Consider the following 25,727-nt stretch of genomic DNA (forward strand, 5'->3'; position numbering starts at 1 on the left):
TGGACTATTACGTGAGTGAGAAATGAAACTCTGTCATCTTTGAGCCTGTACATGATGGGGTCTATGAGCAAATACGTGGAAACCACGCTGAACACAAGCACTTAATGTTAATTATCTCAGCAACAGCCATCCTAAGGCTCCCCCAAGGAGCCCAGGTGGATGGTGGGATAAACGCCCAGGCGCATGCCTCACCCGCTCCAGTGTACACACATACGGACACCAAACACACACTGGACCGACACACACAGAATTCGGCTTTTATTCTGGCCTCCACACAGCTACTGCTAAGACGACACAGATCGGCGGTACCCCTTCCCCGCCCGCCCCCCCCCCCCGAGCGCCGACCACCCCGATTTCCTCAGCCCCCTCCTCCCTCTGCCCCCCACCAAGCTGCCTGCGTGGGGCTCTGCCTACACCTCCCCCCGGGCATGCAGCATGAAGTGCCCATGCAGCTCCCCGAGGCTGGCGAAGGAATCCTCGCACTCCGTGCAGTGGTAGGTGCCCTCCTCCTCCTCCTCTTCCTCCTCCTCCTCCCTCCCGGCTGGTCGGCCCTCCCCAGCCCGAGGCGGCTCCTCCTCTTCCTCCCCGAGGGCCCTGCCTTCAGGGGCTGGCGCTTCCTGGGGGGCTGTAGCGGGGCAGCAGAGGCGGCAAGGTGGGGCGCCTGGTGGGGCCTCCCCAAGGGGTGAGCGGCCACAGAGCTGGCAGGGCTGGGCTGGGGGGCCCGGGGGCTGGGCTGCACGGGGGGCCCGGCGGGACGGACCGCCCCGGCCCCCGCCCAGGCGCTGCTTCACCTTGTAGCCAGGATCATATTCAGGGTCATCAGTGGTCTCCTCTTCCTCCTCCTCCTCATCTTCTTCCTCTTCGGAGTCCGGCTCTGAGAGAGTGTATTCTGAGTCAGAGGAATGCTCGGGGCCTGGAGCCGGGGAGGGAAAGAGAGTGACATCAGAGGACAGAGGGCGGTGCCCTCCCAGTATGGAGGCCACAGTATGGAGAGGGTCGCCTGGGCACGCCCTGCCCTTCCCCACAGACGCATCCCCGTCGCATGGAATAGGTGCCTGGCACACAGTAGGTGCCCAGAATCCAGGTGTCAAGGAAACAAATGTCTTGCAAGACCTGCCTCTTAGGGGTTTAATGAGGACCAAGTAGGAGCAGGAATAATAAAAACAACAGAAGCATCACTGCTGTTCTTATATATTAACTCACCTAATCCTTACAACAACACTTTGAGGGAGGTACTATTATGCCTAAGTGACAAATGGGGAAACTGAGGCATAGAGAGATTAGGCAGCTCAATCGTTTCCAGTTACACGGCTCTAACAGGGAAAGCTCAAAGTGGGTGACGGCCTATGCTAGATCACTGTGGGGAGATGGACAAACATTTCAACATGTGAACAGGTATGTCAGCAAATTAAAACACATACATATATATGCACTTTGACAGATGTGGGTTTTTTTTTTGGAGGAAGATTAGCCCTGAGCTAACATCCGCTGCCAATCCTCTTTTTTTTTTTTTTTTTTTTTTTTTTGCCTAGGAAGAGTGGCCCTGAGCTAACAACCACACCCACCTTCCTCTACTTTATATGTGGGACGCTTGCCACAGCATGGCCTGCTAAGTGGTGCTCAGGTTCACGCCCAGGATCCGAACTGGCGAACCCCAGCCCCTGAATGGAGCGTGCAAACTTAACCACTACACCACCAGCCGGCCCCATTACATGTGGTTTTATATATACATGTAAATATCTAGTTAAGTGAGTTAAAATACTTATTTATAAATATAAATATATTACTGTGATTTCATGGGTATGAACAACATGCCTAGGAGAATTTTGGGTTACAAAAAGGAAAAAAAATTGAAGTTGATGTACAGGAAAAGAGTGACAGCAGCAGTGGGTATGGGGTGCGTACAGGGGCACTGGTTGGCGATGGGGGAGTCTCCATGACAGTGGCAGAGTGGGAAACACCAGCTTCTTCAGGCAAGGTGGCAGAAGCCTGCCAAAGCACCTCCTAGGACCGTGACGGCCTTGCCCTGCGTCCATCCCGCCCCCGTCCTCAGTTTCCCTGGGCAGCCCAGAGGGATCCCGTTAAAACTGGGCCAGCCACGCCAGGCTCCTCACTGCCCCTCAACACCCCAGCCACGCACCCACCTCAGGGCCTTCGCCACCCTTTCTGCAGGCAGGAGGGCTCGCTCCCTGCCCTCTGCCACGTCTCTGCTCAAGTGTCACCTTCTCAGTGACACCCTAGGCACCCCGTCTCACGAGCAGTCCCTCCCTAGCACTCCGTATGCCCCTAACTGTTTCAGTTTCCCTTCAATTTATCATATACAACATCTCCTTGTGTGTTTCCTGCCCGTCCCTGAAAGCAGGGACTCTGGCTCATGGCTGCGTCCCTAGCATCTAGAACAATTTCTGAGTCTGGTGTTCAATCTGACTAACCTCTTCTAAGGCTTTCGGCCATGCTGTTCCCTCTGCTGAGACCCTTTCGCCCTCGATTTTCCCATCATCCTTGAGGACCCAACAGGAGGCCTCCCTCCGGGGTGAGGCCATCCCAGATCTCCTCAGCCCAGGGAGCCAGTCACTTCCTTTTGCCCTCCGCCTGTCGCAGCCTGAAGCCGTCAGGGCTGTGCCCGTCCATAGTCTTTTCCCACCAGACCAGGGGCAGGCCTGGTGTGACTCATTGCTGGGTCCCCGGCATCACCCAGCCCAGAAGAAGAGATTAGAAATGTTTGCTGAATGTCTCTTACTTGTTCCTGTCTCTGTCTTGCTTTCTCTCTGCCATTTAATAAATGTTTCCTGAGGCCTTGGCGTGGGCTGGTCCCTCTGCCAGAAACACTGTTCCCCACTCTTTCCACCTAATGACCTCCTACTCATCCTTCAGGACCCAGCACAGGCTCCATCCTCTATGAAGTCACCCCTGGTCCCCCTGGCCCGGCACCTCCCCTTGTGGCAGTCCTAGAGGCTGTAGCCATCTGTGCCCCAGTATGTCTCTCCCATCAGACTGGGACCCCCTCAAGGACCGGTCTGACTCATCTTGGGGTCCCCAACACTACCCAGCACAGGACATATGGGTCGAATGAACAAGGGTGGCCCCAAGGCCCTCATCTCCCTCCTCCAGGCCCTTGCCTCTGCTCTTCTCCCACCTGGGGCACCTTTTCCTTCTCTACTAGCAAACTCCTGCTCCCCTTTAAGGCCCACGTCACCACCTCTGTGAGGTCCTCCCTGACTCCCCAGGTGGTTGGTATCTCTCTCCTCTGGGCTTCCCCTGCCCCTGCCCCCTACACATCCTGACCAGCTGGGCAGTCACTGTCAGGGTCTGGAGACTCCTGGAAGGCAGGCCCTAAGTCTGACCCATCTCTGTGTTCCCAGAGACGCTGAGTATGAGTCAGCCTCAGGAAACCTTTGCTGAATGGCTGCAAAACACAGAGGAAATATCTCTGGCCGTGGGCTGGAGCCCCATCCCTCTTTATCCTCCAACCTTTGACTTCACGCACCCACCCTCCAGGGTCTTCAATGCCCACTATGACTTCACGCAGTTGGCCTGTGAAAGGCAGTAAGGTCATTGTCCACAGCGACCAGGTCTTTCATGCACACCATGACTTCTAGGAGCACAAGCCCTCTTGTGCCCACCATGCCTTCTCCACCTACAAGATCCTCCAAGCCCAGCATGTCTCCGGAGTCCACTGGACTCTCCATGCCCACAGCGTCTCCCAAGCCTCCCGCCTCCTTGAAGACCACCAAATCAGCAGTGCCCCACAGCTCCTCAGTGCCCACCAAGCCACTGACAGCCCCCAACTTGCTCATGAGCCCGAGCAGTTCCAAGTCTACCAAAGGGACAGGTACAAAGCCAACCCCTTCTAACCAGCCCAGCAGCAGGTCCCAAGCCCGCAGCAGAGCAAGAACATCCAGCAAGGCCAGCACCGACACCAGGGCCAGCACCGACACCAGGGCCAGCACCGACACCAGAGCCAGCAAATCTAGCAAGGCCAATAGGGTAAGACACCACCAGCGGAGGGGAACACACAGCCGTGGCAGAACTCCTGGCAGAAGGGGAAGCCGTGGCTCCAAGAGGTCACCCAGCAGGGCCAGCACTCCCAGGAGGATGAGAACTCATCGTGCCAGACCAGGTATGCCCAGCAGGATGAGAACTCCTACTTCCCAGCAAAAACAGAGTCGGGGGAAGAGTAACAGCCAGTCTAGAAGCAACAACCAGGAAAGGAGTGAGAGCCAGCCTAGAAATATGAGCAGAGAGAGGAATCACAGCCCACCAGGAGCCTCAGGTATGGAGAAGAGTTCCAGGCTGGCAAAGAGTAGAACAAAGAGTTACAGCTCCACTAGAACTCCCTTCAAGGAGAAACGCTCCAGCCAGTCTCCATCCTCATCGAGGAGAGTGAAGAGTTACAGTCAGATGATCACCCCTAGCAGGGAACGGAGTTCCAACCCACCTGAAGTGTCTAGCAGAGTCAAGAGTGACAACCAGGGTAGTGCCTCCCGCAAGACCCGAAGTCACAGTCAGTCCAGCATCCCCAGCAGGACCCGAAGTCACAGCCGGTCTAGCGCCCCCACCAGGACCCGAAGTCACAGACGGTCTAGCGCCCCCACCAGGACCCGAAGTCACAGCCGGTCTAGCGCCCCCACCAGGACCCGAAGTCACAGCCGGTCTAGCGCCCCCACCAGGACCCGAAGTCACAGCCGGTCTAGCGCCCCCACCAGGACCCGAAGTCACAGCCGGTCTAGCGCCCCCACCAGGACCCGAAGTCACAGCCGGTCTAGCGCCCCCACCAGGACCCGAAGTCACAGCCGGTCTAGCGCCCCCACCAGGAACCGAAGTCACAGCCGGTCTAGCGCCCCCACCAGGAACCGAAGTCACAGCCGGTCTAGCGCCCCCACCAGGAACCGAAGTCACAGCCGGTCTAGCGCCCCCACCAGGACCCGAAGTCACAGCCGGTCTAGCGCCCCCACCAGGACCCGAAGTCACAGCCAGTCTAGCGCCCCCACCAGGACCCGAAGTCACAGCTGGTCTAGTACCTCCAGCAGGACCCACAGTCACAGCTGGTCTAGCACCCCCACGAGGACCCGAAGTCACAGCCGGTCTAGAACGCCCAGCAGGACCCGAAGTCACAGCCGGTCTAGAACGCCTCAAAGGGCAAGAAGTCGCAGTCAGAAGAGGGCTCATAGCAGGATGAGAAGTCACAGTTGGAAGAGAAATCATAGTAGGGCAAGAAGTCTTACCCGGAAGGGAAGTCCTAGCCAGATGAGAAAACATAGCCAGTCTAGAAACTGCAGCAAAGGGAAAAATTATAACCAATCTAGAACCCCCAGAAGAGACGAAGGTCACAGCCAGTCAAGGGGCCCCAGCAAGGAGAGAGATCAGAGCCCATCTAGAACTCCCAGCAGGGAGAAAGACTGTAGTCAATCTGGAACCTACAGCAAGGAAAGAGATCACAGCCGATCTAGAACTCCCAGAAAAGAGCACTATCACAACCAATCTAGAACCTCCAGCAAGGAAAGAGATCACAACCGATCTAGAACTCCCAGAAAAGAGAGAGATCACAACCGATCTAGAACCTCCAGCAAGGAAAGAGATCACAGCCGATCTAGAACTCCCAGAAAAGAGAGAGATCACAGCAGATCTACAACCTCCAGCAAGGAAAGAGATCATAGCCAATCTAGAACTCCCAGAAGAGAGCGCTATCACATCGAATCTAGAATCTCCAGCAAGGAAAGAGATCACAACCGATCTAGAACTCCCAGAAGAGAGAGAGATCACAACCGATCTAGAAACTCCAGCAAGGAAAGCAAGAACAGCCAACCTACAACTCCCAGAAAAGAGGGGCCCCACAGCCAATCTAGAATCTCCAGAAAAGAGAGGCATCACAGACAACCTAGAATCTCTAGCAAGAGAGACCACAGCCGATCTAGAACTCCCAGCAAGGAGAGCAATCCCAGCCAATCTCCAACCCCCAGAAGTTTCAACCGGAAGGGATCCCCTAGCAGGGCAGAGAGTCCCGATCAGAATAAAATACCCAGCGAGACAAGAAGCCACTCCCCATCAAGATTTCTTAGTGGAGCCCCAATCCCAGGCCAGGATGATATTCAAGCCAACACCACCACCTCTAAGGCTGCCTCACCTGGAGAGAGGTCCTCATCATCTTCTTCCAAGCTGGCGTAGCCCCCAGTCTCAGCTGGCTCACGGGTCTCTGTCATGGCCAGGGGAGGGGACAGGAGACAGGAGCAGAGCAGCAGCTGGGCAGCGTCCCTCCCTGGCCAGCTCTCCACAGCCACAAGTTCTCTAATGCAGGATGTTGGCAGGTAGAGAGGGATGCTGGAAAGGGGAATGAAAGGCCTGTGGTGACTCAATAAATTTCTACATAGCATCTGCCTCCCCAGGCCCAGCTGTGTGCTCAGTATTGGAGACAAGGCAAAGAAGGCCCCAGCTCTGTCCCTGACTGCCTACAGGGCCTTGGCTGCAGGCCCCGCCCCTCTGTAGGCCTTAATTTCCCCATCTGGGCAACAAAGCTGTCTGTGGTTCTTATTCACTGGAGTGAAGAAGGGTAACATTCCAAACATTTAACAGCGGGTCCTAGCATGGGTTCAGTCAGAACCAGAGCGGAACATGGTCCTAGGCCAGACATTAACCCTTCACTTGCTGGACTGTAGGAAAGTCTGGGGCTGGGGGTAGGGATTACCTTGTGTACCAGTTATATACCAATCAATCTAGAAGAATTTCAATATTTAAATGACTGGTAATGCCTGCACTAGTTTGTGAATGTCAGCCCTAGTTCTGTATCAATTTATACCTTGGCAAGATGCTGTCTAGGTTTCAATCCTAAATTGAGCCTGTCTCCTTCTCAGTTACAAGGAGAGCTTCCAGGGCTTAACTCATGTACTCCTCATAACCATGCTGAGACAGATTCTTATCTCCTTAGTACAGATGAGGAAACTGAGGCACAAAGACGATTAACAAGTAGCCCAAGTTCACACCAACTGGTAGCTAGGTAGGTGAACTGGGATTTGAAGCCATGTCATAAGAAAGCTACTTTTCTTAAAAAGATCCCTTGGCTGAAAAGATTTTTTTTTAAAGATTGGCCCTGAGCTAACAACTGTTGCCAGTCTTCTTTTTTTTTCCTTCCTCTCAAAGCCCCCCAGTACATAGTTGTATATTCTAGTTGTGAGTGCCTCTGGTTGTGCTCTGCGGGACACTGCCTCAGCATGGCCTGATGAGCGGTGCCATGTCTGTGCCCAGGATCCGAACAGGCAAAACCCTAGGCCGCTGAAGAGGAGCGCACAAACTTAACCACGCGGCCACGGGGCCGGCCTCTGAAAAGATTTTTTGAAGATTCAGTAGGCTCATTCATATAAACTGCTGGTATGTATTGGGTACTCCATTAACAGTGGCTGTTACTCCCCCCACCCCCAACCCTCTATAAATGCCATTCCAGACTTCTCACCTCTCCCTGCGCACACCAGGGATTTTCACATTTGTGGGTCTTAGCAAATCCTGCTGTTGCTTTCTAGAATGTCCTCCTTTCCTCTTGTCTGCCTAGAGAACTCCTACTCACCCTCCAAAGCCCACCTCAAGCACGAGAACCTCTGTATTTCTTCCCAACCCCAATACCACCTCTGCCTCTTCCAAGAAGCCTTCTCTGACTCCTCTCCTTCCTTTCCCTCTCCACCAATAGCTCCCTACACACACACACACACACACACACACACACACAAACACACACACAGAGCGCTTCTTTTGTCTCCCACTGCACTCCCGGACAGTAAAGAGCCAGGCAAGGCAAGTCAGTGAAGGGGCTGGCAGCCTGAGCTGCACCTCTTATACATCAAGGCCTGTGCTGGGCACTGGGCATACAATGGTGGAAAGTACACCATCCCTTCAAAGCTTGGAGGTCAAGTTTAATGCTGGGGACTAAAGAGAAAAAGATTAGGACCGAAGCCTGGAGGAGGCCGGGGCATGGGAGGGCTGGCATCAAGGGTGGGGAGCTTTCTAAAGACACCTGGATCTGGGCTTTCTGGAGAGAGAAGATTCCTAATTGGCAGAAGAGAGTTCTCAAAATATCCTATTGCCTGTTCGGCCCCATTTGATTTGGAAATCCTACTTCACACTTGAATAAGCTTGCCAGATTTAGTAAATAAAAACAGACAACGCCCAGTTAAATTGGACATTTCTTAAAGATTGCTTATCTGAAATTCAACTTAACCGGGCATTCTATGTTTTAACTGGCAACCCTACACCACGGGCAATCAGAACTTCCCATGAGATTACAAGGAGACATGGCTCACCAATCCAGCCTACCCTTCCCCAAACCCCCAACACACAAGGGCCCTTGCAGCGTATTCCAGATGTCAGGTGGAGACAATTCATTGGTGCACAACTCCCATTCCTACAACGACTATGGCAGCCAGACTGGCTCCCACGATCTTACAGGGGCATAAACGGGGCTCCCTCACTACCATAAGGAAAACACAGTGCCCAAGACTCCACAATGTCCTAAGCCTATAGCGACCAACACCCAGGATGCCCTGCGCGAACATAATAGGCACTCATTTCGACAATGCTAGAGCGAGGAGGCCAAAGCAAAACCTTATATGGAACAATAAGGACCAGTCCCCACAATGCTCTGCGACAATTCTTCCCAGGATGCCTCGGGCCTATAATGACCACCTTCCAGGATGCTCCGCGTTGAAGCACTCCAAGCTTCGAGGATGCTCAGCGGAAGGTGTGTGACAAAAGGGACCGGCTCCCCACAAGGAGCAGAGACAATCCTTCCCCCAGGCATCAGGCTCATAACGACTAGCAGACCGACTCCCACAATGCTTTAGGGCGCGGCGTCCTGTCTTCCCAGGATGCCCAGGGCTGCACGGTGCCGCGCGGGGGAAGAAAAGGGAGCCCGGGTCTCGCCCTCAGGCCATCACGGCCCAAGCCCGAGGCCCGCTCCTCGGTGGCGGGAACCGTCACTCCCGTCATGCAGCGGTGCCGTAGCGCCCGCTTCCCAGCATGCCCCGCGAGCCTCCATCCCGGACACTCACCGGCGCCCACGGGCCCCGCTCCGGCTCGGCGGCGGCGGCTGCACGCCCGGGCTCTGCGCCTGCGCTGCAAGCGGAGTAGGAGGGAGAGCGAGGGGCGTGCAGAGCCTAGGGCGCTTGCGCGGAGAGATGGACCATTCCTCTCGCACAGTGGGAAGAGGGGCTCTCCGAGTCGGGCTGTCGACGAGGTCCCGCGCAGGGGGTTCCCGGCTGTGCCCCTCGCCGTCCCGGTTGACTTGGTACGGTCCGCAGCCCGACGGACCCAGCCACTGCAAGCCTGGCGCGTGCGTGAGCCAGCAGGAACGCGCTTTATAGAAAACGGCATGCGCTGGGGGTGGGGGGCGCCAGCTCGGCCACTGTCCTGGACCTGACGCCTGCTCATTTGCATAATCTTAGCGCGGGACAATAGGAGGCCTGGGGTGCTGAAAGGGCTGATTTGCATATTCCCGGGAGAGGCCGCACTTCGGAGCGCAGTGATTAGCATATGTGGGGTGGGGGGCGCCTGAGCCAGGCGCGTGCGCACGGAGACTGCGGACTAGCGCGAAGCGAGGAGCCTTGTCTCAGTCAGGATAGGTTTGCATCCCCAGAGCGGGCACGAGGGCTAGGACCATTACTAAGCCTCCATCCCCCGAACCAGGATAAATATTTACTGCTCTCCTATGTGTCAGGCCCTGTGCTAGTGGGAATTATGGTTTCCTCAGTGAACAAGACCTACACAGCCCCTCTCCTCATGTCGCCCCAGTCAGAGGAAGGAGATCCACACGTAATCAGAACCACAAGCCAGAGTGGTCAGACTTGGGATGAGTGGAGCACAGGAAGCTATGGGAGCCAGAGGAGGCGCCTGCCCCAGCCTGGAAAGGCTTCCTGGAGATGATCTTTAAGCCAAGGATGAATAGAAGCCAACTAGAAAGGGAGTCTTTTTGGCAGAAGGAACAGCAAGGGCAAAGGCCTAGAGGCAAAAAAAAAAAAAAAAGTGCGAGGTTTGATTGAGGAAGTGAAAGCAGTGTGGTATGCCTGGAATAGAGGGGAGAGGCTCCTACAGGTGATGTTAAGAGCTCAGACTTCATGCTGAGAGTATAGAAAGCTATTGCAGCATCCCAGGCTTCCTGGAAGTGATTTACCTTCCAGCTTAAAACTTGCTAATGATATCCCATTATACTTAGAATACTTAGAAAAATCTCAAACTCTTTACCATGGCCCAGGGGCTATCCACAGGGTCTGGCCCAGCTGATCTCTGCCTCACCCACCTCTCCTCTAGACCTCCTGTCTAGCTCCACTTCCCCTCAAACACGCCAATCTCTTTACCATCTCAGGCCCTGCCCATGCTATTCCTTTTGCCTGTAAATGCTTGTTCCTCTGATCTTCCTTGTGCGCTCATTCATATCTTGGCACAGATGTCAGTCTGACAGGCTTTTGGGATCTTCCTAAGATAGCACCTCCAGATTTGCTTTAGGGAAGTGAGCGAGGTTGTGGATAAAGCAGGATTGGGCATGAGTTGATAGTTGTTGAAGCTGGGGTGAAGGGTGCATGGGGCTTCATCATCCTCTTCTGTCTACACTATGTTTCAAGTTTTCCATAGTAAATTAAAAGAAAATGGTACCCTACAGCCCCTTACTCTGCATTTTACCTTAATAGTAGTTATGGCAATCTGAAGTTAAGCTTTTTGGCTTCCTTGCTGTAGTCTGTTTTCCTCATGAAAGCTTTGTGAGGGTAAGCATGGAGTCACCCTTTTTCACTTTGGGGCCTCAGTGCCTAGAACAGGATCAAGTTCCAGATTAGCACTCAACTGTCTGGAACACCTAACATTTGCCTGTTCTGTTTACCATGGCATCACCTTTGAGCAGCACCTGGCACAAAGTAAGAGGTCAATGTATTTTATTTTATTTTATTTTTTGAGGAAGATTAGCCCTGAGCTAATATCAGCTGCCAATCCTTCTCTTTTTGCTGAGGAAGACTAGCCCTGAGCTGACATCTGTGCCCATCTTCCTCTACTTTATATGTGGGACGGCTGCCACAGCATAGTTTGGCAAGCGGTGCCATGTCCGCACCCAGGATCCCAACCCGAGAACCCCGGGCTGCTGAAGCGGAACGTGTGAACTTAACCATTGTGCCACCTGGCCGGCCCCGAGGTCAATGTATTTTTGAATTGAAAATTAGAATCACTCATCTAAAATTTAGATGAATGAATGAGGAGCCTGGAATGCTAGGCTAAGGAGCTCTGACTTGATCTAGAGGTGATGGGGGCTAGGGAAAGGCTTTGAGCAGGGCGGGGACGGGTTTGGCAGGATGAGCTGTGAGTAACTGAAAGCTTCTCTGGAGAGTGCGGCTAAGCCAGGGGAAGGGTCAAGGTCATTGGTTGGGGATAGGGTAGCTCGGAGTCTATTGAAGAGACAAAACTCGTGACTTTTGGCCAGGAAACACCCCGGTTTCTTAGAAGGGTGGAGGTATCCTTGGAGAGGTAAGTACCCTCTCCTGGCCTAGACTGTCCACCAGCAACCATCCCACTCCTCTCCCTCCCCCCTCCCTTAGGGCCATCCCCCTCCCAACACAGTGCAGCTCTGGGCAGAGGGACAGACACACAGCCACCCCAAACACTTGTTCTCTCCTCAGTTTAATGGTGGTTAGTGGGATTGCCAAACCCCCTCCCCGTTCCCCTCCCGGCCCCATACAAAATGTGTTTGCTTTTTTTTTTAAACAAGAAAAAGGGGCAAAAGCTAGGAATGGGGGGGGGGCACAATCTGATATTTTCATACAGATTTTTGATTTTTTTTAATATATTATATATAAAACCATAGAGACCAACCCACCCACCCAAACTCCTTTCCCCCTCCCCGGGGGGCCTGGAGGAGAGATGGGGAAGGCCCCCCCAGGAGTGGGTGGACAGAGACAAAAATGGGTGGGACTGATGTAGGGGGAGGGGGAGAAGGGAAGGGGAGCCCAGGAACTGGGGGGGGGAGGGGAATTGGAGAAAAGGGTCGGGGCTGTCTCCCTCACCGCTCCCATCAAAGTTATGACACAAAGACACAGAATCCCTGTTTCCACGCCCTCCCCCCACCCTTGCCCCCACCGTGCAAACATGGCTTTGCAAAGAGGTGCCCAGAGCTCTGTGGAACTCCTACAATGGCTGGCATGGGGTCTGGGACCCCCAAAGAAATCTGCATTCCCCTTCCCTGCCCACCCTGCCCTTCCCAGAATCTGATCCCCTCCCACAAGACCTGGTTCTGCAGCCTAGGGGCCCTGGCCTTCCCCCAGTTATTTTCCCCCAACCCAATCCCTACCACCCTCCCTGGACTTGGGGGGTCTGGACCTTTGGGCCCTACCCCCTGGGGGACCCAGACCTCTGGGCCGTTGCTTCTGGCCCTTGCAGAGCCTCAGGCTTCTGACACCCCCATCCCTGCCCAAGTGTCTGAGGTGTTAGTGGTGGGGGAAGCCCACCATCCCAGACTCTGGTAAATGTCTTTGCAGCTGGCAGTGGGGTGGACCCCAGCCCAGGCCCACGCCTAGGGTGGAGGTGGGGTCAGATGAAGAATTCTTCTTTCCTCTTGTGTCCGTCACTGCCATTGAGAAAGGCTTCTCTTGCTTCTCCCTGCTCATCCAGGCCACTGGCCTCATGGGTCAGATAGGAGCCTGAGAGATGACACATCCCCAGGTGACATGTATGTGGACCCAGAAGTTGGAGAGAGATATAGGAGGAGAGGGAGACAGACGAGACATACCAGACGAAGGAAGAGGGAGAAACGGAACAGACCGGGAGAAGGAATCAAGTCCAGGGAAGGGCAGAACAGGGGCAGGGAAAGACGTAAAGCAGAATTAGGAAGACTCCTAAAGTTCATGCAAAGATCAACCCCTATCCGTTCTCTTGGTGGAATCCCCTTGCTCCGCTCCCGACGAATCCAGCAATTAGGAAGGTAAATTGTTTTATTCAAACCCGTGGCCTTAATTCAACTTGAACTTTTCACCCCTTTTACAGTCCTGGGCCGAAAGACCCGCCCATTTGGAAATCTTGGCTTTAGGTCCCGCTGGGTTTCAAATCCTGGATCTAGGCTCCGCCCCCTTGTTATCCCGGCTCTACGCCCGCCCTCAATTGAATCCAGGCTCTAGGCCCCGCCCCCTTCCGAATCTCACGACCAACCACACCCCTCGCTAAATTTGGACCCTCAGATCCCGCCCCACTCACCCTTCTGCCGTACCGAGCACCAGACCATGCCCACCAGCACACAGATGATCAGAAACACCAGTAGCGCCAGGATGCCGCCCACGATGGCGTAGGGCACCGACGTCTGAGCCTCTACCACCGCACCGGGGTCTGCCAGAGGGACAGGGCGCAAGACCAGGTCATCAGAGGACGGTCCCAGCCTGGCCATCGCCGCCAACCTCTTAAACCACTGCGCACACCCCATCTAACCGCTCCCTTTTATGTGCCACGCCCCTCGAAAATCACTGACACCTCGTGGTCCCTTCTCTTGGCACCACTCTCCTGATGCTTCACTTTCTAAAGGAATGCGTGTTGGTTTGTACACGGCCCGACCTGGCCCCTGAATCATTTTGCTAATATGCACCCTGCCTCCTTTTCCCACCCTCCAGAGAAGAGAAAAAGCACACCTCTTTTCTTTTCACTGTTTCTTGGCCACGGAACCTCAAGTCCAAGTCCCTTCCCATCTCGTCTGAAATGCTCCAGGCATTTAAAATGCTGGGCTAGGGCCCAACCACTTCCAAAATTCCTGCCCCACCGTCATAGGAGCTAAACACATCACACTTATTTTGTGCTAGGGGCCATTCCAACTGCTTTATATATTTAGCTCATATAATCTTCACGACAACCCTATGAGGTAGGTGCTATGTTTGTTTCCACTTTACGGATGAGGAAACTAAGACATAAACTAAGTTACCCGCAATAGAATGCTGCAGAACCGAATCTGAACTATAAGAACTCTGTTGACTGTTGACCCCCAATCATTCTTTGCACAGGCCCCACCCTCAAAGGCCCGGCAGGCCTGGGACCATCCAATCCAGCCCGCCCATTCGTGAGGCCCCGCCCCCTGGAGGCCCCGCCCCTGCCTTACGCCCCGCCCCCAGGCCCGCTGCAGCCTCCCTCACCATAGACCACGAGCACATAGAGCGCCCTCGCGTGGCCGTGCTTGTTCGACGTCTCGCAGGTGTAGGTGCCATTATCCGCTGAGACCAGGCCGGGCAGCGTCAGCGTTTCCCCGACCGCCTCGGCCCGCTCCGGCAAAGACTCATTCCCGCGATTCCAGCGGATCTGGTTTGGCCTGGGCGGGGGTAGAGTATAATGAGAGTTAGAGACGCAGGTATCAGCGCCCAATTCTGACTTCTCAGAAATCTAGACATGCAGCATCTCCAAATAAGAGAATCCCTGCTAACCCTTTCCTGCCTAGAAGACCAACAGTCCTGGGCTCAGATTCCATCCATCATCAGGATATCAGGAATCCTAGACCCCGCCCCCCCCCAGCCCCTTCCACCCTCAGAATGCAGGAGTCTGGACCTCACAGCCTCTTTCCTCGGGATCTAGGAGTCAGAGACCCCAGATCCCTCCTCTCTCAGGACTCGGGCCCCAGCCCTCTCTTTCCTGAGACACAGGTGTCCAGATCGCCAGTCCTGTTCTCTTCGGGCCCCAGAGCTCACCTGGGGTTCCCCGTTACAGCACACGTCAGCACCAGCGTGTCTCCCTCCCTCACCACAGCTTGGGAGGCATGGATCCGGGCCGTGGGGGAGTCTGTGGGCAAACGTGAGATGGGAGAGTGGTTGTCCGGGTCATCACGCCGGGCTGGAGCCTTCCGGGGGGTAGGCGGCTGGCGTTGGGACCCTCCTCCCTCGGGTCCCGGCCCGCCGGGCACTTACACTGCACGTCGAGCACGTACTGCGTCTGCTTGCTGTGGCCGGAGGGCAGCGCCTGGTTCTGCGCCTCGCAGATGACGATACCGCCGTCGTCCTTGCGGTCCACGCGAAACCGCACTGTGCTCGCCACGCTCCAGACCTTGCCATTTTCCTGGCCGCTGCTCACTCCTGCCACGCCCCGCCGGGATACTGTCAGGCTCCGCCCACCGAGGAGTGCCCACTCCCCCGCAGCCAATCCCAAAGCAAGCTATTTGCCAAGCCCCGCCCCTTGCCCTCCAAACCACGCCCCTCCCCGAACCCAGCCCACCACCGCACCTGCCTCTTCCCAAAGCCCCTCCCCCTCTCACTCCCACGCCCTCTCGTCTATCAATCCGTTCAATGGCTGTATTTGGAGCGGCTAGGGTCTGCCGGAACCTGTGTGCTCTTCTCCAAGCCCCGCCCACATACAAATCAGCCCCGCCCAAGCCCCTCCCCCGGAACGCCACCTCCTCTCGGGCCCCGCCCCCTCCGGCACCTCCCCCATCCACCCCACCGCAACCTCAGTAGCACCTTTCAGCTCCTTGCGGTCCCGGTACCAGCGCAGGGTGGCAGCCGGGCGGGATCGCGGCACGAGGCAGCTGAGCTCCACCTCGCCGCCCTCCACCGCCTGCTCCCGGACCTCCACCACCGGATTCTCGGGGGCCACTGCCGCAGGGAGAAAGGGGGTAAGGGAGGTGTCAGGGGAGGCACCGAGATGCGCTCAAAGCCACCAGGCTGCGGGATCCCAGGGACCAAAGGGAACAAGGGTCCCAGGTGACAGGGTCAAGTAAGGGGTCAGAGGTCATGAAGACAGGCCATATTTACTGGGGCCAGATGTCCAGGAAGCTAAAAACTGCCAGGGTCAGGTCTCAGGATAAGGGATAAGCAGAGGAGAAAGGAGGAGGGGCTGGGTCCGAGGAGGGGGAGGTTGTTACCCAGTACAGTGAGCGTGGCAATCTGGTGGTGGGTATCCTCCGTGTAGAGCTGGCAGAAATAGCCCCCCTCGTCCTCCAGGCGGGCATCTGAGAGCCGGATCCGCACCCGGCGCGGGGAGAACTCCTCAAGCTGGAAACGCTCGTCCTTCAAGGCTAGAGAGAGTGAATCGGAAGGAGTGAACTTGGGGAATCCTGGCTTCAGGGGTCCCACCCTTCCTCCAGGAGCTTAGAGTCCAGCCCTCCGCCTTTTTTCTCCAGTCATATCTGTGTGTCTACGGCGCCCACCTAGTTACTCCCTTGGAGACTCATAATGAATCAGGCCCTCACGCCCACAGGACTAGGAGTCCAGACTCCAAACGCTTCCTCCCTTGGACCCAGGAGTCCAGACCCCCAGCCCTTCCTCCCTCAGACCCAGGGGTCCCAGCCCCCAGCCCCTCCTCCCTCAGACCCAGGGGTCCAGGCTCCCAGCCCTCTCCTCCCTCAAGACTCAGAATTCGGACGCCAGTACTCACCTCGGGTGCCGTTGAAGAAGAGGGTCTGCCGGGCTGGGTTCTGAATGACAACTATGGACCCATCGTACTGGTGCAGACGGCAGGTTATCTCGGCCACCCCACCCTCGGCCACTGTCACATTCTCCGTTTGTACTTCCTGTCCTGCCCCTGCACCAGTAGACAGAAGAAGGAGACTCACTGAGGGCTGCAATTCAATCTTTTCTCTCTCCCTCTGTGCCTCTCCCACCCAAACCTCCCATCCCCCTCCTTCCCCTCTCATTCAGCTCATGATACCCAACAGTTCCTGCGGGCTGGAGCCTGGGAGACGAAGGGAACCTGTTCCCTGCTCCTGAGGAGCTGCAGTCAAGATCCAGCAGTGTGTGCTCTAATGCGGGCAGCACAGGGCACACTGGGAGCCCAGAGGAAAGGGAGACTAAGACTACCTAGGGAGATGGGTGATCAGAGAAGGTTCTGGAAGAAAGGTCCACTGGATCCTGATCTCAGAGTGAGCAGAAGTTCACCAGGTGTGGAAAACTGCTCTCTGTCTGCCAAGCCCCATCTTTCACACCTGGCACCTGTTGCAGCTTCTCTGCAGAGATCGCCACAGTAGCCTTCCCATCCCTGTCCATGCCCTTTGTAAGCTGACTTCCCTGCTCCTCCCATCAAGGAGGCACTCTGACCTGCGAATCTGGGCAGGCCTTGGGACTTCCTTTGGACGAACAGAATTTGATAGAAGTGATATTGTGAGTTCTGGAGCCCAGGCCTTAAGAAGCCTCGTGGCTCCTGCTGCCCTGAGACTGTCAGGTACAGATGTCAGGACTAGTAGCTTCCTTGAGGATGAGAGACCACGGAGGGAAGCCCCACCAACAGTCAGCCCCCACTGCCAACAGCCATGTGAGTGAGGCTGTCCTGGACCCTCCAGCCCCCACCACCAGTCACATGGGTGAGGCCATCCTGGACCCTCCAGCCCCCGTTACACCACCAGGTAACTGCAGCCACTTGAGTGACCCCAGCTGAGACCAAGAGATCCAGTCCAAACTGCTGCCCCCAGAGCCACGAGCAAATGACTCGACTGTTGTTTGAAGCCACTACGTTTTGGAGGGTCTGTGACACCACTAAAGTTAACTGGTTCAACACATGAATAGATCCATTTCCTAGGTTCCCTTGTACTGCGGTGGGGCCACGTGACTGCTTTCTGCCCAAGGGGATGTAGGTGGAAGAGAGAAACACCTCTTCCAGCCTGGCTCATCTCACTCACAATCAAGCTGGCTGGAGAGGACTTTAAAGGGCCTAAAGGAGGACAGGACCACAAGCTGGAAGGAACCCGGGGCCTGCACAGGACTGTGACGTGAGCAAGAAATAACAGTTTTTGGTTAAGCCATGGAGGTTTCAGCGCTGTTGTTAACAGCAGTTACCCTACCCTGATTAATCCATCAGAGGAACAAGATAGGGGATTACTGAGGGGGTGTTTCCAGCAGAGGGAACACAAAGCTCAGAGCTGAGACTGATCAGCATCAGCATCACCATCATCACTGTCGCAGGCATCTTCAAAATAACAATAACCACAGCAGCTACGGTTAATTAGACACTTGCTGTGCCAGGCTCTGTGCTAAGGGCATCACCTATATATTTTCCATTTAATCATCACCCTACTAGAATAAGGTAGCACTATTAACAATCCCCAGGTTTCTTCCAGTTCCCATTTTACAGATGAGAGAATCGGTCCAGAGAGAGGAAATGACTTGCCCAAGGTCACAGCCCGAGAGTGGCCAAGTCGGGCTCGGCACCGAGACCTCTCCGATTCCACGGCCTGCATCCACATCCACTCCTGGCTATCTGGGGGAAAAGCATCCAGCCTTGGGGAGGGGGTGTGGGACGTGCTAGCGAAGGGCCTCAAGGTAAGTTTTCAGGGGCTGGGCGCCCCGAGATGAGTCAGATGAGGCCCCTGTCATGGAAGGCCTTCAAGATTTATGGGGGAGGTAGGGGCCGGCTCCGTGGCTGAGTGGTTAAGTTCACGCTCTCCACTGCGCCGGCCCAGGGTTTGCATCCTGGGCGTGGACATGGCACCGCTCCTCAGGCCACGTTGAGGCGGTGTCCCACATCCCACAACTAGGGGGACCTGCAACTAAGATATACAACTGTGTACAGGGGGGGTTTGGGGAGATAAAGCAGAAAAAAAAAAAAAAAAACAGATTGGCAAGAGATGTTAGTCCAGGTGCCAATCCTTAAAGAAAAAAGAAGAATGGCAACAGTTGTTAGCCCAGGTGCCAATCCTTAAAAAAAAAAAAAGATTTATGGGGAGGTAGACATAAACACTGTAATATCCCATCAAAGGCGTTATGTTTCCTGTAAGAGGGATAGGTGACCTGAATTGGGGGCTGAAGAGTGGAAAAGATTAATTCTGGAGGATGGAGGCAGACAGCTATCTTCCTACCCTGCATCCATTCTTCCCTTTCTCCTTAGTAAAAGAACCCTGATTGTATGTTGTGGTTTCCCCGTGTCCCGCATAAAGAGATATTTCCCAGATTTCCTTGCAGCTAAGTGAGGCCATGTAATAAAGTTTTGTCCAATTGGATATAAGAAAAAGTGTCATGTGGTAATTTCGGGAGGACTTCCTAAAGAAAGAGGACAAGTCTTTTGTTCCCACCAGGTCACCTTTATGCTGCCTGGAACTCGGATGTGATGCCTGGAGTTCTTGCAGCCATATTGGACCACGAGGACAGTGGCAGTAGGGATGGTGGAACAAAGAGCTGGAAGGTGCCTGAGTCTCTGGTGATGATGTAGAGCTCCCATAAAAACCCTAGATGCCTACTTCTGGACTTCTTTTATGTTTGAATATAGTGCTTTGTGTATTTAAGTCACTATTCAGGGGTTATCTAGCACCTCTCGGAATATCAAGCTTAAAATGTCCAATCCTTGCCCCACATATTTTCCTCCCTATGTTTTCTCAATCTCAGTAAATCTCACAACCATCCACCTAGTTGCTCAGGCCAAAAACCTAGAAATCATCCAAGTTCTCACCCTTTCCTTCCCCTCTAACATCCATTCCATCAATAAGATGTATCCATTCTACCTCCAAAACAGATCCCAAATCTCATCACCTTTGTCCACCTCTTCTACCATCACCCTAGTCCAATGACACCATCTCTGCCTGGACCTTCAAGAACTGCTCAAGGGTCTCCCTGCTTCTGTGCTTGCCTCCCCTGGGCCATTCTCCACACAGCAGCCAGACGGAGTTTTCAAAAAGGTAAATCAGGTCAAGTTACCTCTCTGCTTAAAACCCTCCAAAGGCTGCCTGATACACTGAGAACAAAATCTAGACTCCTAGTCAAGGCGCTATGTGGCCGGGCCCCTCTCTGAGCACGGTTCCAACCACTACTCAGTTCACTGCAGGCTCAGGGCCTTGATGTCCCTCAGCCGTACTGTGCTTGATCCCACCTCAGGGCCTTTGCACTTGCTCTTCCCTCTGCTTGGAACATTCTTCGCCCTCAATCATCTCTGGGCTGCCTTCTGTTCTCATTCAGGTCTCTGCTCATATCAACACATCCTCAGACTTTCTCTCGCTCCTCGTCCCTTCACCTTCAGACTTTCTATGTCATCACCGTTGTTTTATTTCCTCTGTGAAAACTTCTCTGACATTATTTTATTAATTTGCTTCCTTGTTTATTGTCTGTTTGCCCCCATCCCTAGTATATACACCCCGTGAAGACGAGGATGTAAGCCATTGGGTTTCCTGCCGCACCCTGAGTGCCTAGAAGTGTGTCCGGCACTTGACAAATGTCTGGGGAGACTGATGAATGAACTGTGTGTGTCAGGCAGGATTTCGTTACAGCCTCACAACGACTTTGTGACATCATTATTCTCATCTTAAACATCTGGGTTGATCCCAGCTGGACCACTTGCCTGCTGTGTGACCTTGGGCAAGTGGCTTAACCTTTCTGAACCTCAGATGCCCCGTCTGTAAAATGAGGATGCCAGTGCCTGCCTCGTGGGGATCAGCCCAGTGCCGAAAGCTCAGGGAGCCCTCTCTGCAGAGCTTCTGTCATTTCAACATCAGGAAACATGCCCATGCACATGGAAACTGGCCTACCTGCACATCTGGCGCTTTTAAAAAACATCTTGAAGCTTATCCGTGGATCCTGGACCTCAGGGCTAGCCCAATGCTAGCCCCCCATTTTACAGATGTGGAGAATGAGGCTCAGGAGTCCCAGGCAAGTCAGTGGCAGAAACTCAACATCTCCTGGGAGCCATCAGGACCTCTGGATCTGCTCCCCCACATTTATCCCCTGCTCTCTGCTTGAGGGTGCACATGGGGTGAGGGTGGGGGGGCTTTTGTCTTATTCCCTCCCCCTCCTGAGGAGTCAGTAACCAACAGTGTGTGTGCCTGGAATATTAATGTCTCAGGAGCTTTTGTTTCGGGGTTGGGGGGTGGTGAGGCGGGACTTCCTGGTCAGAGAGGGGCTGAGCTTTGGGACTGGGGCACTGGCCCTTTAAACTGTGTTGACAGCCTGGAGTCATGGGGATGGTGCCTGGAAAAAGGGACTGGGGAGGGTTTGGGAAGGAGCTGCTGAGCAGGTGATGTGTAGAGACCCAGAATCCAGCACTCTCCTCCCTCAGACCCAGGAATCCGGCCCCCAACTGCCTCCTCTCCCAGGATCCAGGAGTCCAGGCTCCTAGCTGGCGCCCTCCTTCCCCAGGACCCAGGAGGCTGGGTTCTCAGCATCCTCCTCCCTCAGACCCCAAAGTCCCGAGCCCCCAGCCTTCTCCCGCCTCAAACTCAGGAGTCTGGGCCTCCAGCCCCCTCCTCCTTCAGGACCCAGGAGCCAGGGGCCCAGAGTACACAGCTGGTGGATGTTTCCACGGAGACTAAGGGGGGTGGGGGAGCACTTCCTGGGTCCTGAGTCAGCGAATACCCAAGGGAGTCTCAAGGTCACGGTTCCGGGAAGGTCACAGCCACCCCATTTACATCTGCTTCCCAGGGGGCTTGTGGCATCATGCCTCCTTCCCCCACTTCCTCCCCTAAGGACGTGGTACATCCCTGCGCCCTGATCAAACCCCCCCTCTGCCCCCCATCAATGGCGGAGTCCGAACATCCTCGCACAAAGCATCAATTCTTCCCCAGCTCAGCCTTGTGAAGGCGCCTGTATTCGCAGGACCTAGGCGTCAGGGTCCCAGCCCCTCCTCCCTCGGAAACCTGGAGTGGGACCCCAGCCCCTTCCTCTCTCAAGACTCAGAAGTCTGTACCCCCAACTCTCCCTCCCTCAAGATCTAGGAGTACAGATCCCAAGCTTCCTTCTCCCTCAGGATCCAGGAGTCTAGGACCCCAGCCCCCTGCTCCCTCTGACACACGTCCAGGACCCCTAGTCCTCTCCTATCTCAGATTCAGGAGTCTAGGACCCCAGCCCCTCCTCCCTCAGACCCAGGAGTGCAGGTCCCCAGCCCCTCCTCCCTCAGACCCAGGGGTCCAGGCCCCCAGTCCCTCCTCCCTCAGACCCAGGGGTCAGTCTAGGCCCCCAGCCCCTCCTCCCTCAGACCCAGGAGTCCAGGCCCCCAGCCCCTCCTCCCTCACACCCAGGAGTCCAGGTCCTTGGCCCTCTTCTCTCCTGCAAACTTTTGACTCCAGGTCCACACTCCTCAACCCCCAGAACCACAGTCCTGCCCTCCCCCAGCCCTCTGTCCCCCTCTCTCTGGGGACCCAAGCATCAGGTGGGGGCGTAGGGGTGAGTCAGCAGCCTCACACACAAAGTCCCCGCTGTGGCCCCCGCGTTCCTGGGATATTCGGAACTCCCTGGATTCTGGGCCTCAGGCCCAGCCAGGGGGTGGGGGAGTCCTCCGGAGGTTCCCCCTGGGTGTGGGGTCAGGGAAGGAATTCCTGCTCCGGGAAGGGTACGGGCCTGCACTGAGTGCACGCTGTCCTACCCTCCACCCTCAGGGCCCTGTTCACCAGGTCCCAGAGGAGCCCAGGCTCTGCCGCTGTCCCCTTGCCCCAATGGGTGCCCGTGGAGGAGCCTTGCAACCTGGTTCCCGAGGACCTACGGATCTGGCGTCTGCACAGGCAGGAACCAGTGGGTGCTTGGGTCCTGGTGCCACAGGCCATTGGGCGCTGGCGAGTCTGACTGTCTCCAAGCACCCCCAACCCCACCCAGAGAGAGAAAGCTGCCTTTGTGTTCCCCAAGACGGGGACAGGCCAGGCTCGCACGACATTAACCCACCCCAGGCCCCAGCCCTGCTGCATCTAAGGTCTTGGAATCCATGGCGGAACCTGACCTCCGCTCTGGGGACTCAAGCCCCCGGCTCCTGGGTGGGTGGGGGTCAGTGAGAGAAACCTCCTAAGACCTGTACCCTGGGGTGACTCACACTGGGGGGAAGCTCCCCTATTCTCAGAGTAGCCGGGCAGAACTTCAGCAGGAGAAAGTGAGTCACTTGGGAGGGAAACATTATTCGGGATCCACACCTCCCCCTCCGCCAGGCCCCCCAACTCTTAACAGCCTCTCTCTCTTTTCTTCGGATCTGGATATCTGTTTCCTCGGCTCCTTTCTGTTCCATCCAATTCCTGGCCTGCGGGTCTCGGTTTCTGCCTGTGTGCGTCTCTGGGCAGGCAACCCATCTCTCTCTCTTTCTCACTCCCTCTCGCCTACCCACCCTGGACCCTTCTTTCTTTCTTTTCATAAACCTCCTCATCTTCTTCTGGTATTCTTGGCAGATGAGTGAGCCAGGAAAGAGAGAACGCATTTTCAAAAGGGCACAAATGGACCCCATCGTCCATCCCCACTCCTGCTGGCTGGGCCAGGTGAGAGAGGATGGGGGTGACTAAGAGGGAAAGGTGGGGACCATGGAGACCCCTAAAATCTGGTGGCCAAGGCCATTCAGAAATGTCCAAAGAAGAGGAAAGCAGGCAGGGCCCTCTGAGGCCATGTACTCCGGCTTCCTACCCCATGCCTTACAGAAGGAGAAAGCAAGGCACAGAGAGGGATAGGGGTTGACACAAAATTACACCGGAGAGGCCTGGTCCCTCATTCCCAGTGCAGAGTGCTTCCCATGACACCTAGCTCTCTCCCAACTTATAAAGCCCCACGCCATTTAATTCCAAGGAAGTTTACAGAAGTGATTAGAGTACCAGGAAGCAGTGACTTTAAAACCAAACAAGCGACACGCCTGCTGAGCTACCTCCCAGAAAGGATGGAGAAAAGATTCTTGAACTGGGCAGGTGGCCGTCTTAGACTATATTCTGATTCTGAGACTCCAAAGTCCTACAAATCTACGCTGTCAAGATTCTAGATGTCAGAGGTGTCAAGATTCAGGATCTCCAGGAGGTCAAGGTTTCAGAATTTTAAAGATGTCAAGAGGCTAGAAGGCTAACGCCATCGAGGTTCTAGAATTTTAAAGGGGTCAAGAGTCTAAAGACTTTGGGATTCTAGAATCTGAAAGATGTCAACATTCTAAAATACCCTCAGGCTCTTTATTTACTGAATTCCCTGGTTCTAGGGTTCCATGAGCCTGGTTTTTAGGGCCTAAAAAATAAAGAAGGAAAAATAAAATTGAATGGAAATGTGGCTAAAGTTCTAAAGTGTTCATCTGGGAAATTGTGCCACGTCTGCCGCAAAGAAAAGAAGTCATGATGAAAGTTCTGAGGTGATGGCAGAAGACGATAGAAGAGAGCAAGGTGGAGGGTGGGGGGTCAGCTTTGCCCCTCGCCTTGTCCCAAGGAGACAGGGGCTCTGCCTCCAGCCATGGGGTGGGGAAGGTGTGACTGCACCCCGCTTGCCAGAAAGCCCTTCAGAGTTCCCAGCTGGAGTTCTTTTTCTTTCAGGTCACTGAGTTCAACATCCTCATCTACAGAAAGGGAAACAGAAGCCCAGGGAGAGGGTGCTTGCCATTGGCTGCTGTGGTAAACGGCAAGAGCCAGGATTTAAAGCCGGGCAGGCCCCCAGCCCAGTGCCATCTGGTTACACGGCTCCCCCAAATCTACAGAATGCCCGGCCCTCCCACTTCTGCCCAGCCACCTCCCAATCATCCGTTTCTCCCAAGAGTGGCTTTCCCCACCAGGGACGGGGTGACCTGGGGCAGGTTTCAGGCACACACAGTGTGAGAGTGTGTGTGTGTGGCTGACATTTCCTGACCTTGTCCCCAGTCTCAGGGTCACCCTATCTTGGAGGTCTCCAGCTTTTTGCAGTGTGGGAGCAGCGTGTGTGGACGGCTCCCTGGCTGTTCTGGAGGGGGCTTCCGTGTCAGTCATGGCCTGGGCGTGGGAATGGGTGAGGAGGGGCTGCACTGGGCAGGCATTTGCTGAATCCACGTGTGTGCCCACACGCTGAGGTTCCGCACACACTTCCCCGCACACATACACCAATCCATTTCCCTCCAGGGCCCTTTAGGATGCCCTGCCTGACTCGATTCCTCGCCAGGGGCGCAGAGTGATAGAGAGATGGAAGAAGGAAGGATGGGGATGGGGGATCCCAGGATGGAGGCGGTAAGGGTAAGGGGGGGCAGACAGACAGGGGACAGGGAGACAGTGGGACGGGGGGGGGATGAGGGAGACAGGTGACAGAGGGGGCTAGAGAAACAGGCGTGACAGAAAGACAGGGGACAGAGAGACAAGGGGATGAGACAGATGGGGAACAGAGAAGCAAGGGTGACAGCGAGACAGAGGGGGAACCGGGGCAGAGAGGGAGGGCGCAATATAGAGGGACAGAGAAGGGGGAACAGAGAGGACGATGGAGGGACAGAGTGACCCAGTAAAAAGGGACAGAGGCCAAGGGACAGAGGTGGGGGACAAAGACAGGATAGAGAGGTGGGGGACAGGGAGGCAAGGAGAAAGGGGGACAGACAGAGGGAGGGACAGGACTTCGAGACTGAGGGACAGAGGACAAGGGTAGGGGGACAAGGAGAGACACTGAGGGACACAGAGGCAGGCGGACAGAGGGACGCAGAGAGCGGACAGAAGGACAGCAGGACCGGCCTGGAGAAGGCGGGCTCGGGAGGGGGGTGGTCTCCGGCCCTTTGTCCCCGCCGGGATCCGGCCTGCGCGGGGTGGGGGGGCTGCGGCACGGCGGCCGGGGCCCGCGCCCCCTCCCCCTCGCGGCTCCCGGCGCCGGCCCGCGCTGCGCTTTGTCCCGGGGAGGGGGCCCGGCCCGGCCCCGCGCGCATTGTTCGGCCTCTGCGGCGCCGCGGCGGCCGGGCTGTCACCGCGGCGCGCCCCCCGCCCCGGCCCGGCCGTCCGGCCCCGGCCCCCGACCCTACCTGGCCCCGCCGCGGCCGCCCACAGCAGCAGCAGCGGCCACTGGAAGCGCCGGGCCCGGCCCATGGTGCCGCCGCCGCCGCCGCCGCCGCTTGCTCCCGGCCCGGCACCTGCACCGCCCGCGCCGCCAGCCCCGCCCCCGGCCCCGCCCCTTGCCCGC

General features: G+C 55.7%; 2 protein-coding genes across 4 annotated transcripts; both read right to left on the reverse strand.

The window, feature by feature from the left end:
• Positions 1-226: 226 nt before the first annotated feature.
• Positions 227-9,402, reverse strand: ZNF428 (zinc finger protein 428). 2 transcript variants are annotated; one of them, XM_044758995.2, is made up of 3 exons: positions 9,033-9,402; positions 6,125-6,318; positions 227-913 (listed from the first exon to the last, which is right to left on the reverse strand). In XM_044758995.2, exons 2-3 carry the CDS (start codon positions 6,198-6,200, stop codon positions 411-413), a joined length of 579 nt encoding a protein of 192 aa, XP_044614930.1. In that variant the 5' UTR covers positions 6,201-6,318; positions 9,033-9,402; the 3' UTR covers positions 227-410. The 2 variants fall into 2 exon arrangements, with proteins under 2 accessions (XP_044614930.1, XP_070355598.1); XM_070499497.1 differs by lacking the exon at positions 9,033-9,402 and adding an exon at positions 8,668-8,953 and having other exon boundaries at positions 239-913.
• Positions 9,403-11,624: 2,222 nt separating this feature from the next.
• CADM4 (cell adhesion molecule 4) lies at positions 11,625-25,727 on the reverse strand. 2 transcript variants are annotated; one of them, XM_044758979.2, is made up of 9 exons: positions 25,570-25,727; positions 16,351-16,497; positions 15,839-15,991; positions 15,435-15,569; positions 14,889-15,053; positions 14,673-14,763; positions 14,127-14,299; positions 13,207-13,335; positions 11,625-12,656 (listed from the first exon to the last, which is right to left on the reverse strand). In XM_044758979.2, exons 1-9 carry the CDS (start codon positions 25,631-25,633, stop codon positions 12,547-12,549), a joined length of 1,167 nt encoding a protein of 388 aa, XP_044614914.1. In that variant the 5' UTR covers positions 25,634-25,727; the 3' UTR covers positions 11,625-12,546. The 2 variants fall into 2 exon arrangements, with proteins under 2 accessions (XP_044614914.1, XP_070355592.1); XM_070499491.1 differs by lacking the exon at positions 25,570-25,727 and adding an exon at positions 20,420-22,328.

This window comes from Equus asinus, chromosome 26 (assembly GCF_041296235.1).
Source record: "Equus asinus isolate D_3611 breed Donkey chromosome 26, EquAss-T2T_v2, whole genome shotgun sequence".
Taxonomy (NCBI): Eukaryota; Metazoa; Chordata; class Mammalia; order Perissodactyla; family Equidae; genus Equus; species Equus asinus.